The sequence below is a fragment of the Talpa europaea genome (assembly GCF_964194135.1).
Source record: "Talpa europaea genome assembly, chromosome: 7".
NCBI lineage: Eukaryota > Metazoa > Chordata > Mammalia > Eulipotyphla > Talpidae > Talpa > Talpa europaea.
The window spans coordinates 2002491-2017647 of NC_140074.1; the positions used below are offsets into that span (position 1 = coordinate 2002491).

Below are 15157 nucleotides of genomic sequence, written 5' to 3' on the forward strand. Positions count from 1 at the left end.
CCGCCGCCCGCCGCCCGCCGCCCGCCGGCCCCCGGCCCCCGCGCCCTCCGCGGCGGTGCTCTCGCCGCAGCCCGAAGCGCCGCCGAGCCAGGAAGGACCCCGCGTTGCTAGGCGACCCGGCCCTGCCGGGTGGCCGCGGCGCTGCCTGTCTGGAAAACGCGCCTCCTGGGCGGGCGGGCCCCGAGGCGCCCCGCTGCTGGGACCCGGCTCCGGCCCCGGCGCTGCGCGTCGGGCTTGGGGACGCCGCCCGCGGGGACCAGGGTGCGCGGCCCCGCGCCGTTCAGGCAGCGTCGCCGGCGGGGACGCGTGTCCTTCGCGGCCCCGGCCCGGGCCCCCGCGGGGTCCTCGCGCCGAGCCGGCGCCGGTGCCCCGTCCCGGGCCCCGCGTGCGCCCGCGCCTCAGCCGCCATGGCCGCCGCCGACGGGGCGCTGCTCCCCGAGCCGCGCGCCGCCGCCTCCAGACCCCGCCGGGCCCCGGCGAGGCGGGTGAGTGCGGACCCCGGCCCGGCGCGGCCTGCCCCTGGCCGCCGGCGGGGCCCGCGAGCGCGCGGGGAGGCGGCGAGGCCGCGCCGGGCCCGCGTCTGAGGCGCCGCTGAGGAGCACGTGTCGGGGCGGGGGCCCTCCCCGCGCGCCCGGGGGGAGCGGAGCGGGCCGCGGGGGCGCAGGGGGCGGGGGGGCCTTGCCCGTGGCGGTGGGCGCTGCCCTGGGTGGGTCCGGCCGCGGCCCGCCACGTCCCTCAGCCTCGCGGCCCGTTTCCGCGCCGCGAGCGCCCTTGTGTCCGGGACGACGACGCCGGAGAGTCTGGACGCGGCTTTCAGAGGCTTCCGTGCGTGATGGGGAAGAAAATGCCGCTCCTCGGTGGCGCCCCCTCCCAGGGAGGGGGATGAGGCCTACACTGACCCCCAAGCCTGAGCCGAAAGCCCGCTCGCGGGGATGCCTGGTTTGCTCCTAGAAAAAGAGGCTGCAGGGGTGAAAGGCTCCTAAAACCACAAGTTGCATCGACTGGGAGTACGGTCTCAGGCCAGGGAAGATTTGTGCGTTTCCTCTCGAAGGCAGCACATGATCCCGTGGAAAAATCTGTTGCCAAGGCCCAGGCCGTTCGGTTTAGCCAGCGAGTGTACTGAGCTGAGGTTGGAGGTCAGGTCGGCTGACACCCACGCCTGGACTCTCTCCTTGGCTTCTTTGCAGATAATTAGCTGTAGGAGTCGGAGGTTGGGAGGTTGGGACTAAGGCGTTTCTGGCAGCCAGTACTGGGGCTGCATTTTGGGGGTGGGGTGGGGTGGAAGGGGATGTGGGAGCCTCTGGGCAGGTGGGGTTTGGAGGAGGAGAGCGCTGGGATTAGATGCCAGCCCTGCTCTGTCACCTTCAGGAAGTTACTTCACCTCTCTGATCCTTACTATTCTTGTTCGTGAAACGGGGTCAATCAATTATACTTTTTCTAAGGTTATAATAAAGAGAGCGTGAAAATATGCATAGACTATGTTTTCTGGCCCATAGGGCAGTTAGGAAAGGCCAGTGGTAAAGAATAAGTGAAGTCCTATTGACTCCATTTCGGGTAATGGAGTTGCTGCGTTGGGGGTGCTTTTGTGTGTGTGGAGAGGTGCTCACTAACACTGCTGCCTGAGTGGAAGAGACACCCGGGGCGCCTGTGTGCCAGCCGAGCCCCTGTGACAGAGGGTATCAGAGATGAGGTGGTGCTGGCAAGTGCCGCGGCCTCGTGTGCAGATACTTTTTTGACTGTGGCGTGGAGAATCGGGGGTATGCTGAGCAAAGTTGCCAGGAGCCATGGGCTAATATGCTGGACTTGGACAGACCGTCATGGCTTAGATGGTGCTGACTTGAATGCTGTGCAGAATGTTTTCTTTCTAGAAAGGTTTTTGCATTAGTAAGTTCATACAAACTTCTTTCAGGAAGTTCAGAAGGCAGTCTTAAAAAACCATAAGAGCCATACTCAGGGATGATGGTTGACATTCTGGTGGCTTTCCCTCCCAGAGAACAGCTCTAGAGCCCACAGCATTATTGTCAGGCCCTGGCTGAGGAGTCGGAGCCTGGGCGGAGCCCGGAGATGGCCTCAGACTCGGCCTCAGTGTTCCCGTTTGAAACGCTTGTCAAGTGGCGTGACTCCAGGACCTGTGAGGACTTAGCCTCCTCCTGGCGTGGAGCGCCTGCTCGAAGTCTTCCTCAACACCAGAGACCGGCGCCCAGACTCCGAGTCCCTTAGGGCCCTAGAGGTCACCTGCTGTCGTCCCCTCGGTTACAGGCATGGGAGCAAGTCAGAGGGACGGGCCTTGCCTAACGTCGTGCAGCTGACTCTGAGAAGACCCGGATGCCCACTGTGGGCCGCCCTCCCGGCTCTGCCCCCCTTCACCCTGCAGGCCACGGTGGCGTTTCTTCTCTAGCTTGTGCTCCCGCAACCCCGTGCCCTGCCTCTTCTCTGTACAGACGGAGCCTTGGATTCCGGCTGTACTTCGTGTCTCTGTTCTGTGGCCTCCTCAAGGGCGTGCCTGTCGCTCGGCTCTGTGACGTCACAGCCAGACCACTGGAGAGCTGTTAAGGATGGCATGAGGGGTGTGTGGGTGGGGGGCACAACCAACCAGCAGGTACCAGACTGGTGTCCTGGTCACGGGGAGCGATACTTCCATTGTGTGTCATTTAGTCACCTTACAGGTATTTCACGAGCACTTACTTTGTGCAGACGCCGGCCCCACGGGGAGGGCTGCAGTGCGGTGCTGGGCAGGCGGCCGCTCCTTGGTGGAGCTTCTTTCTAATGGGAAAGACAGACACTCTGTGATGACTTCCACGTTGTGCCTGTGTTTGTACTAAATGCTGCGGAGGAGAAGGGCGCGGGAGAGCCAGGAGGGGAGCCTCCTTGCTGGGGGAGAGGTCAGGGAAGGCTCTTCTGAGCCACCAAGTCTCGCTGTGAAGGATGAGTCCGAGTCAGCCAGCCGACGTGGGGGCTGGGGTGTGGGGACTACTTGTGCAAAGGCGCTGAGGTGGGCACTGAGGTGGGCACAGAGGGGCTTTCCAGGAAGTAAAGACCAGGAGGGCAGAGGTGACGCCGAGGCTGAGGCGGAACGCGGCCAGATTCTGGAGGGCTCTGCAGCACAGAGTGGGTTTCAACCTGAGAGCAGCAGAAAGCCTGTCTAATACTGCGCTGGACTCTAGTACTTGCTTTTAAAAGAAGTTGGCATGGGCATGGAGTGACCAGGATGATGAGGGATCTAGAGTTTGTGTCCTGTCGGAATACTTAATCCGAGGAAGGAGGAGGGAAAGCATTGCTTTATGAAGGAGGAGCATCCATAGGAGAGGAAGTGAGTTTGTGTTGCTGCAAAAGCAAGCCTCAGACTAGTGGGTGGGCGTTCCAGCAAGTAGATCTTGCCTGAATGTCAGAAACAGCTCCCCAGCTTCTAGAATTTGGTCAAGACCAGAATGGACTGCCTTGAGGAATGGAGAACAGGAGGAGGTTGTGCCGACAGCAGTTGCGGGCCCCTGGGGGGGGAGCCGGTGATCGGAAACCCCTTTGTGGTGGGAGTAGCCTTTGGCCTTTTCAGCCCCAGAGTCCGGGGTCCTGTAAGTCAGGTCCGATGGCGCATTTCCCTCCGTCTTGCAAGTGGTTTGGCAGACCTGAGCACCACCTCGTCTCTTCCTCAGTCGGAAAACTCATGAACCCGGGACTTTGTAAAAAAGACATTTGTAAGATGCGGTTGGTTAGTGCTCTCTTGGGTAATACTAAATACTTGAAGCTTTATTTGTTGAGTTGCTCAGCTGTGGGGATTCTGGTGGCAGCCAGGAGCAGAGGCCTTGTGCCTGGAGGTGGGTCCGACCTGCTGGCGCTGATGTGGAAGCCCGGGAGCCACCGCCGTTTCGTATTCCGAGAGAAGCCACAACTCAGCGTAACAAGCACTGGCTGCTGCCAGATGTTTCTGTATTCTCGTGCTGGGGGGAGAGAGGGCCAAAGCAGGTAGAGGAAGGGGCTATTTCTCCCGGGGGAAGTTTGGACCTGAGGCGCTTTACCACGTTCATGTTCTGGAAATAAGAAGCAACAGGCGAGAAGGTACCAGCCTTGTAGTCGGCGGTTGCCGGATTGCCCATCAGGCAGGGATTGCAAGGCAAGGAGGGCTGGAAATCATGGCGATGGAAGTGATGGATGGAGCAGAATTCTCATTTGGAATGGAAACGGCCAGGAGCGGTTGTCTCCCAGCCATGTGAATCTGGGGGAGCAGCTTGAGGGGGCGTGACGGCGCTCCCAGCTCTCTGAGGCAGAGCGGTAATGAGCATTTCCGCTTCCTGGGCATATCTGCCTCCCGGGTGTAGTCACCCGTGGGGTCTGTCGGGAGCAAGATTTATTTCCCCTTGTTCTTCTCGGGTCCGTGGGCTGCCAGGCCCGCGGGCTGACTCGGGGCACCCGCCACCAGGCAGCCTCTCTTCCCTAGGAGCAGGCTCCGTTTGTTCACATGGAGCCCAAAAAATGTTTCTCCCTTCTTGATCCTCACCCTCCTCTTGGCGGAGCTGCTAGTTAAGCTGGATGGTGAGGTCTGGTAGAGGAGGAGCTGGGATTTTGTGGGGTCCTTTGTTTGGGTTTTGGAAAAGCCAGTCAGAGACTCTGCTTGCAGACCCTCAAGTGCTGCGTGGCATCTGGGCCTGATGATCCCTGCGGGGAGATGCGGTTCTCCGCGCAGCCAGGCTCCGCTCCTGGCGCTGTCTTCATGGGCTGATGCACCTCTTGTTGCTATTTCCTTTCGGGGATGATGCAGCCAGCAAAGGCCACCAAGAGAAGATGCCAGGCATCCAATGAGGCTCCCCCAGCGAAGCGGAGGAGCCAGGCGTGGTCTCTGCCTGCCGGGAATGCCGCTGCTAGGGGGGCGCGGAAGACCTTGAAGGGAGAGGCACCGGGCGCATCTTGTCAGCAGCAGCCTCCAGGCAGCGCGGGTGCTAGAAGCCACGAGCAGAGAGCCGGCGTTAAGACCTCATCTTTGTTTAAGAACAACCCCGAAATCCCTGAACTCGACAGGTATGTCCGGGGGCAGACCCTCATCGGAACGAAAGGGATCACGTGTAGACCGGGTGCCCTTTTCCCTGTCGGTCGCACCTGACGCCTGGGGGTGTTCATGCTTTGCAGACCTGCGGTCACACAGGTGCAGGAGGAGGTGTTTACTTCGGATGCCTTCCACGAACTGGACCTCCACCCACACTTAGTGAGTATGTCCGGTCGGCAGCCTGTTTTGGGGGGTGTTGACTCATTCCGTATGTCTATGAAGCGCCAGTCTAGCTAGAAAAATCAAAGCATGGTTATTCCTGTTCCAAGTTGCCGGGATGAACTGAGATGGCCGAGAAACTTCTGCAGGGCGCGCGCAGGCTTACGCTACCTGCTGTCCCGTGCTCTTACCCGTGGTTCCCCCCACCCATTTTTAAAAGATGGAAACACTTTCCTCACTAAATATATTTTGGGACAGCCTCCTCGTCACTGGAGAGAGGTGACACCGAGGCTGTGCTGAGTGGCAGATGCGACAGCAGCGCAGTGAGGAAACCGAGCTGGTGTCTGCCGCGGAGGGGCAGAGCAGCTAGAGAGACGGGAAGCAGGAGGCGGCTTTTGTTAACACGCCGCCCTCACAGACAGATGGACACCTGTGCGTTCGTCACCAACGAGTTTTCCAGGCTTAACGATTAGTAAGGAGAGGAAAATACATTCGCTTTTGGGGCGTCTGGATTTCCTTTGTTCGTGCCATCATCGCTTACCTACTCCTTGGGGCTGGGTTGCTGAAGCTTGTTTTCTCACCTCTGGCTTGAGCAGCGTTTCTCAGCCTCGGTGTTGTGCACACGGGGGTGGGTGCCTCCGCCCCGCTGTGCACTGGAGGTTGTAGCCATGTCTGTGCCTCTCACTTGGTGCCAGTGGCATCTGTGCCCCCGGTGGCGACTCCCAGCGGTTTCTCCAGACTTTTGCCGCATGTCCTGGGGCTGGGCGGTAGGACCACCCCCAGCTGCGAACCCCTGGGTTGGAGGAACTTGATTTGATGATGCTAATCAATTTCATCCCAGTAGTTTGCCCCTTTTTGCATCTTTATTTGCATTAAACATATGTGTACCAGAAAGATGATAAAGGAAAGAATTTTTTGTTTTCTCTTTTAGATTTCCACGATAAATACGGTCTTAAAAATGTCCAGTATGACCAGGTAGGCGTTCCAGGCCAGTCTGGATTCTGTTAAGCGGGTGTAAGCAGGAGGGATCTGAACAGCCGTGTGGGACAGAGCCCGTGTTGTCTTGGCACTGGCGAGCAGGGCCCCGCCGTTGGCCATGAGGACTCGACTGTCCCTGAGCTTCTCGGCGAACCTGGCTTTTAAAAGGAGAGGCCGGGAGCCCTGCTCTCAGCCCGAAGCCGTACCTCTCTCTGGTTCCTGAGCTGCTCTCGGTACCCATAGGCTCCCACTGCTAGCCGTGCTTGCTGGCAAGTAGCTTGCCGGAATAGAGAATTCATCATCCCATTTCTTAGCAGTCAGAATTTAGAGTTCCCCTAGCAGGCAGGAGTGGGTACCCCGCGGGTGCAGCGAGCGCTGAAAAGTTGTGTGCCGTGGAGCACAGAGTGTGGTGCGAGGCGGCCTTCCTCCTCTAGAGAACGTGCTGCTGCGTGCCTGGAGCGCAGCTGATAGGAATAGTGAGTGAAACAAGGACCCTCACCGCTGCGCTAGTGGTTGTGGGTCCACGCACAGCTTGGTGCGTGCATGGCAACCCGGTCCTGGTTTTCTGGAGAAGAGAGCCGCTCCAGCCCAGCTCCACAGCTCCCGCCTGCCTCTGGCTCCTGTGTGCGGGGCTCTTGCCTCACGGCGGGTGTGTCGCGTCCCTCTTACAGAGCTGGGGCTGCAGCGTGCTTTCCTGGTAGCTCCAGGTTGCCCTCAGCCTGTTTTGTTTTTTCTCTTAATTAGTTTAATTAGCTTAAGTTCCAGAATCTAACAGAGATTTTATTCTTCCACTTGTCAAAGTCTCTCAGCACCGTCACTTGAATGTTGAGGCCTCGTCTCTGTGGCAGCTGATAGACCAGAGTGCGGGGCCTTTGCATTCTGTGCAGGCTGGTTGGGGTGGGCGGGGGGGGGGGTGGCAGGCAAGCGATATAGATAAATGTGTTTTCTTTCTTTTGCCGGCACAAGTGTGCAGAAGCAGAGCATCCCCGTGTTGCTGGGAGGTCGAGATGCCCTGGTGAGGTCCCAGACGGGCTCAGGTCAGTGTGCGCTGTGTCTGTGGGGGCCGCTTTGTTTTGGTGGGGGGAGGGAAAGCCGTGCCTGCTTTTAGTTGCCTGCTTTTTGTGAGCGCACCCTTGTTCACCAGGGAGAGGAGGGCGTAGGGGATGGAGCCGGACAGGGAGTATAGTCAAGGCCTACGCTCATTCCTTGGAGGCAGCCTCCTGTCTCCTGCTTTGCCCCGCCCCGCCCCTAGGACTGACCTGCCCGCCCTCCTTCCGGTTGGGGAAGGGCTTGTACCTTCTGTATCAAAACACAGCTCTGACTGGGCACTCTGATCCGAGGCCAGGCATTTGGCTTGGACATGGAATGCTGTTTTTGTCACGCTCCAGAGTAGTCTGGACTTGCTTTGCGACCGCCGTACACCCTCAGTGGGAGTCAGCGTTGCTCCCTGCCTCAGCCAGCCAACACTCACAGCGTGGCAGCCTGAAGTTCTGGTTTATCCTTGGCCTTCAGTGGCTGCACGGGCTTCAGACCGACTCCTGCTCACGGTAGCAGCACAGAGGACACGTCCCTGACTGCTGAAGCTCATTTGAGAGGTTAAGGGCGACTGCTGAGAAGGAATTTTCTGGCTTCTAGAGACAGTCATCAGGTTGAGCTTTTATGTCATCTGGGAGGTGGGTCATGACTCCCTTCCTAGGTGGCTAAAGGGACTGAGGCTGCAGGTTTCCCAGAGGACGCACGGGCTGAATTTGCAGAGCAAAACTGCGTAGTGGCGGGCAGGTGAATCCTTTTCCCCCTAGGACATGTGAGCGCACTTGCCTTCCCTCCCGAAACCGGCGCCTCCCGAGGTCGTGGAGTCCCTCCCTGCTTTCTTCCGGCTACAGAGGCTGTCATTTTAATTGCTTTTGTACTTTTTTAAAAGGTAAAACTCTTGCGTATTGCATCCCTGTGGTCCAGTCCCTTCAAGCAATGAAAGCAAAGATACAAGTGAGTATGAGGCGCTTCTGTTGCTGTGCATGGTGCGTCACCCAGCCGCACAGTGGAGCAGGGAGTGAGTGGACATCGAGTCCCTTTTCACTCAGCACGGCTTTCTCACCTCTGTAGTTCACGTGTTCCTTGCGCACGTTGCATCTCGGGAAAGGCCGTCTGGAGTGGGATGGACGCTGCGCTGCGGGCTGTGCCTGCGACCTTCCTGAATCCTTCCCGCCTCTTTGCCCCCGTAGGCCCCAAAATGGAGGTTTGGGGAAGTTAAGGAGCTCGTGATGGCTGTGGAACTGGGTTCCTCCCCACTTCTGTTTGGCTCTAGAGACCGAGCTTCCTCGTGCACTGGCGAGGAGGGCCGAGCGTCGTGTTTCCAGCAGCGTGCTCTGCTGCAGAATGGGCCCGCCTGGGGAGCCTGCCGGCTGCGTGCCTCGTGTGTAGCATCCATCTTTGGTTGTGAAGCATTTAGTTCGTGCCTGGACCAGGGGGCCAGAATTGCAGCCCGCGTGTCCTCTGGGAGCTAGGGACCCAGTTAGTTGCGGTGTTCTGTAGACATCACCTCAGAACCCAGCCCGGAGCCCCACAAATATATGCAGCCCTGGTTATTCTCAGCTGAGAGGAAATGGTGGGGTCGGAAATAGGAAGTGAGATTGGTGTCCAGAACAGACAACATGAGCAAATGACCGCACGGGAGCACCTAGAGTCAGAAGTGTGCCAGGCTTGCCAGGCACTCAGGCGACGGGACGGTTATGACAGTATTGGGTCAGTGCCCGCAGACTGAAACCGCCTCCATGCGTGCAGGCTGATGGAAGTGAGTTAGTAAACAACTGTGTGGGGAGAAGAGAAAGCCCTTCGTGTGGTAGAAGCCCCGTTGGTCCGGCCGGGAGTGAGGGATCTGGAACTCCCCCACATGGCACGGGCTGCAGTGCTGCGGTCAGGCCGGAGCCGTCACAGGCGTGGAAGTGTGATGAGAAGGGGTATTTACACAGCCTCATGGATGCTGCCCACACAGTGCCTCTTAACCACGGAGGCAGAAGCAGCACCTTCGCGCTGGGGAGCCTGGCTCTCACCGCCTTCACCCAGGGATCAGAGTTGGCGCCCCCAGTACGAGACACATGGCCCTTGTGTGCTGGTAGAGAGGGCGTGCGTGGGGCAGACAGCGTCACCTCCACGGTTTCCTTGCCAAACTGTGTAACTTGAATTTAATCACAAGTGAACATCAGGTAGGCCTGGGTTCCGGGACCTTCCACAAAGTAACTGGCCAGTGCTCTCCAAAAGCACAGGGTCACAAAGGGCAACTGCGAAGGGCCCCCAGACTCACAGAGGTGAAGGGTGGTGCCAGCTCCCTGCGGCATGAGGACCTCCCTCGGTCCTGCGCTGAAGAGGGACCGCGGCAGGTCAGTGAGTGGGATTCGAATCAGAGCTGTAGTTGTAGTGTCGCGTCTGTGTTGATTTCCCGGCCTGGCTCACTGGCCTGTGGTTTTGAGAGCCCACACCACGCAGAGGCACCGGGAGGGCCAGGGGGCTCTTCGTACTCTTCGTCCAACTTTATGTAAGTTGGAAGTTATTTAACTTTAAATAATTTTGAATTAATAAAAAAAACCAATCATCCAAATGATGGACTCCTGCATAGCCATTAAAAGTGACATTTTTCAATTTACCATTTGTTCTCTGCTGCTGTGGATTGAAAGGAGGGTTACCAAGCAGTGTAGATGATGTGACTCCACGCCATGAATCGTCCGTGTGTGTGTGTGTGTGTGTGTGTGTGTGTGTGTGTGTGTGTGTGTACGCATGCAGAGATGGCAGAGATACTGATCAAACTACTAATGCTGGTTTTCTCTGAGGAAGATAAGTGAGGAATTTTATTTCCTCCAGGTGGCTGATATTTTTCTTGCCTTTAGGCACTTCACAGGGAGGTAATTCCTACAAGTAAAGGAGAGAAAATGATAATGTCGTGAAGTGTCATTCCTCTGCTCCAGGAGACCCTCTGCTAGTAAAGGTCTCTGTCTTGTGCGAAGTGGGAGTTTGGGGAGATTGGAGTGAAACGGTCGTGGGCTGTGGCCTGGCCGCGTGTTTGTAGATCCTGGCTGGGGGTGAGCGAGGCGAGCTCATGGCCAGGGAGGGGTGCTCTGCTCCCACCCCGGCCTCCGTGGACTTTGGTGAATCACTTCATCCCCTGCGCCGCTCCCTCCACTGTCGCGAGTGCCCAGCTCCCACACCACCAAGAAGACTGAGTGAGCCCCGAGTGAGCCCCTGAGTGAGGGTTGACAGCAGGGAAGTGGCACCTGGAGGGGCACCAGCTCATCTCCTGTGACCTGGCACCGGCATCCGCCCGCCACACGCTAGTGTGAAGGGCTGCTGATGGATTCGTTGCCATATCCAGAACCTCAGCCATAATGGAGTTGCTTTTATTTGCTCAAATACTTCTTAATGTCAGTAATAGCTCATCCTTTTGAAGATTGAAATAGTCTGTGGAACCGTTTTTCCACGCCCGGATTATATTCACTTATTTAAACTAATACTCAGTGTAGACCCGTCCAGGTGATCGTAAAGTGATTTGACCTGAGAAGAAGCGCTCGTGGAGGGAGCAGCGCATTCGAGGCACCCAGCAGTCTTAAATTACTCTAGGGTGGACGGGAACAGGTGTCTTCTGTGTTTCCGCTGCCTCTGTTATTTTGGCTCTGATTTTTTTATCATCACATCCATCCTCTTCACTCGCTCTGCCTGCGAGGAACTGATTTGCTTTCTTCTCCGCTGTGTAGTAACACCGTTTGAAATGTCAGAACCTCCTAGTGCGGTGCCGGAATGCTGTACTGACATGTTTACTGTTCCTCCCCGGGCTTCAGCTCAGCCTCGCAAAGCTGGTGTTGGGCTCCGCGACTCCAGCTTGAATTCCAAATCCTTTTCTCCTGGTGGGTAAATGTCTCCTGTGAAAACCCGACCTGTAATTGAATTTGCAGCCAGGGGGGCCCTGGCGTCCTTGTGCTTCCTTCAGGGGCCTGAGCACTTGGGGACAGGACCCCTCACTTCAGGCCTTTAGCAGGTTACTTTGTTTCCTTTGCTGGTTGTTGTTAGTACTGTTACAACTTTCTGATGCAGGAGAGTCCCGAGAATAAGTCATTCTCCCACCCCACCTCCAGGGGCCCAGCCTCCCTCAGGGTGCCCTGGCCCTTGTCTGGCCTCCAGGGATATTATTTTCACCTAAAGCAAATGTGAGTATGCAGGGTCCCTGGCCCCCATAATTTCAGATTCTCCTTCATTTGGTTTGACGCGGAAATGGCTGCTTGTCGGGGGTGATGTTTTCTCTCGCACACCTAGTGGCTTCTGGGTCAGCTTCAGCTCGGTGCCGGCCTCACCTGCCCTGTGCTCGCTGGCTGCCTGGTGCTCACCTGCACGCGCTTCCGTCCGGGCCTGACCCTCTTGGGTGGGGTTACATTGTGGCCAGTATTTTGCTGTTCTATCTGCAATCTATAAAAGGCACCTTATACTTAGCTCTTCATGCCCGCCTGTGCGTGTGACTTTGAGAGAAATCACCATGAATGGAATGTGCCTTTTCATTGAGTGGATAATGCCAAAAGTGACCTTAAAGGGATCTTACCAGTTTGCACACCCACCAGCAGTGCAGCGTTCCTGCCTGCCCACGCCCTCGCTCGCGCAGTCAGCCGTGGGGTTTGGCCCTCCGGACAGGGGAAGGTTGGTGTGTTGTAGTTTCAATTTGAATGTCTCTTGGAAGTAAAATTAAGCATCTTCATGTGTGTACAAGTCACATTTTGCATTTCTCTGTATGTTGCCTATTTTCCCATCTTTCTATCTGAGTTGTTGTCTTTCAGTTTCTATTTTGTAATTGAAGTGTAGGCCTCCGTGTGAGCTCAGGGACCTGGCCCTTCGTTTGTGTGGCCTGTTTCCCCCCCACTTTGTCCTTTAGCTCTTGATGTTGTTTAAAACGATGTTTCTTTTCCATTCTGAAAATTGTATCTTTTGTTTAATAAAATTAATCAGTATTTTGTTGTTTTTGAGTTTTATGCCATCTATAGAAAAGCCAGCGTAATTCTAATTTTATTTTTCTGAGTTTATTTTTCCTAAAAGGACTTTTGAATAATCCATCTTCCCTACTAATATAAAGTGGTCCTTATTTTCTTCCCTAAATTTCTGTATGTATTTGATTGTTTTCTGTACTCCGTTGACTATTGTCATCTCCATGTGCTGGTATCAAAAGATGTTTTTCATTTCAAGTTATTGACACTTTTACTTTTAACTGTTTTAACATGTTTTCAGAAATGTCTTGGTTATTCTCGCACATTTACATTTCATATAAGCTTGGAAATCAGTTTGCCTGATACTATATATTTTGCGTATACATATAGATGTATTTGTGGCATTTTTAAAAAAATTGCATTATATTTATGAATTGGCTTAAGAGTAATTAGCTTTGCTATAATGCCAAGTCTTCTTATCCAAGTGCAAGATACATCTTTCTGTTCAAATATTATTTTATGTCCTTCAGAGATGTTTTAAAATTTTTGTCATACACATTTTATAAGGTTTATTCTTTATAACTTTTTGTTGGTATTGTAAGTGTGGTGTTTCCCCCGCTCCAATCTATTTTCTAACGTTCCATGATGGAAGCCTATTGATTTTTCAGGATTAATTTTGCATTCAGCTATTTGACTAAATTATCTTTAGTAACAGATTTTTAATTGATTTTTTTAAGGTTCTCCCCCGCCCAGTATAAAATGCTCTCTGGTAGCGAGGCTGTGGCCCCTTCTCTCCAGGTTTCCATGTGCTTCTTTCTCTTGTCCGATTGCCCGGGCCAGAGTCCCTAGGGCCGCGCTCCACCACGGTGAGGGGCTGCATGTCCTCCCTTTGCCTGTGGGCTTGCCTCTGAGCCTTTGCGGGTGGCTGTCCTGACCTTCCTTCTGCTGACCTTGCTCGCCTCACTCACAGCACCTTTCTCCTTCTGTGTCTCCAGCGCAGCGATGGCCCCTACGCCCTGGTGCTGGTGCCCACAAGAGAGGTAAGCACTTTTGGGACAATTTTAAGCAAGTGCCTCTGGTAACCTTCTATTGAACTTAAAAGTGGTTTCACCTTTTATGTTTTGTGACATGAAGTATAATATTGTGTAATTAAAGTTATACTTTGTACTTTTTGTTGCTCAACTTAATGAAAAATGAATGAGACCTAATCCAAAATGGACTTTTCAATGTTTTTTTAACACTATGTTTTTTAACACGCCGCTATACCAGCAACTTTAAACTTAAGCTTAAAATTTTTAAGTTAAGGTTCTCTCTTGGTGGATCTCTTCTATCTGATTTTATCTGCTCCTGGAGGCAATTCCAGATGATGCTGTTTCCTACAGCAAGTGCTTATCTCTCCCCTTACCAAGAATTGATCATGGCCACGGGCATTGCAGCTCAGCCCCTGTGGTGCCCTCTCAGCTCAGCCCAGTGGGGGGGGCATCCAGGCTTTGGGGGTGTTTACGGCGGCAAACTTGCCACCTCCCGTGATGCTGCGTGAATAATACGCACGTGGAGTCTGTGCATCTCCGTGCGTGAAGGGCTGCGTGCGAGCTTTTGTCATAGTGGTTGAGAGTTTTAACCTCCACCGAATTTTCACTTTCTCTGGTTTCCACTGGCTTGTGGGTTCGGGTGTTTCCCTTAGTAAGCACGGGGAGCAACCCCCTCACATTCTGCCCTGCTCCTCTCTTGCATGTTCCGAGGATGCTGTCTCTCCACCTTTACAGCTACGTCCCCAAAGGTGAACCTGTCGTGTCACTGTTCCAGTTTATCCCTTGAGCTTTTCTGTTCTTTCTCTTTCTAAGAGCCAAATTCAGGTCGACTTTGTTTCCTTTTCTTCCATTTTTGTGCACTGTGCTCTCAGTGTGGCTCTCTGGGAATTTGAGCCAGCAGAGGGAGCACAAAACACTATTTTTGTGCCTGTCAGGAAATGAATGTGATGCTTCTGCCCGCACTCCCCAAATAGGATTTTTCCCGTAGATTCTGTGTATAGGATTTTTTGTTTCTTAAGTCTAGGTGAGATCCACATTTGGATCCTAAGCACTTTCCATTGTCTAAGTGAAAAAAATCTAAAGAGAAGAAAGGACTTTGCTCATGATCTGTAACTTTAATATTTACAGCTGGCTCTCCAAAGCTTTGACACTGTCCAGAAGCTGCTGAAGGTAAGGCAAGCCATAAGTTCAGTTTTGTGTTTTTTTCTGACTTTTAAGGAAAGAAATATACCACTGTCTTGTCTTTATTTTCAAAGAGCAAGACATTACTGTCATTTCCCTCTACCCCAGATGTCTCTGCTCTCCCCAGTACGATCTGATCAAACCTTACTAGCTGCTGATTTCTGGCTTAGCTAGCTTACTCGGGTTTCCTGGGCTTAAAGTCCTATAATCTGCTCATCACCGTCACGAGCAGCCACATACAGAGGTTCACAGGTGCAACCTTAAGATGACCGAGGGCAAAGTAACTTAAAGAGCTGCAGGTAGGGTGTGTTTGAGTGAGAAGAGAGAGGAGGCAGAGCCCAAGCCTGCCAACCCAGCAGATTAGATCGAGAATCCATCTTCCTCTTACCCAGCGTGGAGAGCAGGGAAGGCTTGTGCTTGGGTTTTCTCTTAACCAGGAAGAAAAAAAAGCAATAGGCTTATTGAAATGTGTTTTCCCTTCAGGGTCCACGGGGAAAGGCAGAGAAGCTCCCCGAATCACTTAAAAAGGCACCTTCTTCTTGCCCTGCGCTGGAGGCTAGTTAGGCGACTGTAATTCAGTCAATGCTGATGGTGACATTGGGGTGGCCGTGGTGTCTGTGTGGTGGCACCTCTTCGTGGGCGCCTGGGTCCTCCTGGGAAGCTCAGCTTCTTAAAGGAGAAGGAACTTAGACTTCGTCTCTGTTTTCAGCGTGGGGATTTTGCATTAATTTGGTCTGATGTCTTTCTCTAGCCATTTACCTGGATTGTGCCCGGAGTGTTGATGGGAGGAGAGAAGAGAAAATCAGAAAAAGCCAGGT

The 15157-nt window shown here is 54.3% G+C and overlaps 1 protein-coding gene across 1 annotated transcript in view; it reads left to right on the forward strand.

Moving 5' to 3' along the window:
• Window positions 1-407: 407 nt before the first annotated feature.
• DDX31 (DEAD-box helicase 31) overlaps window positions 408-15157 on the forward strand; it is a gene marked incomplete at both ends in the record, with an annotated part of 61043 nt that continues 46293 nt past the window's right edge. The window contains 9 exon segments of the mRNA XM_084236293.1: window positions 408-485; window positions 4754-5010; window positions 5119-5194; window positions 6126-6169; window positions 7139-7209; window positions 8094-8158; window positions 13122-13166; window positions 14286-14327; window positions 15091-15155. Coding sequence (XP_084092419.1) covers window positions 408-485; window positions 4754-5010; window positions 5119-5194; window positions 6126-6169; window positions 7139-7209; window positions 8094-8158; window positions 13122-13166; window positions 14286-14327; window positions 15091-15155 — 743 coding nt within the window.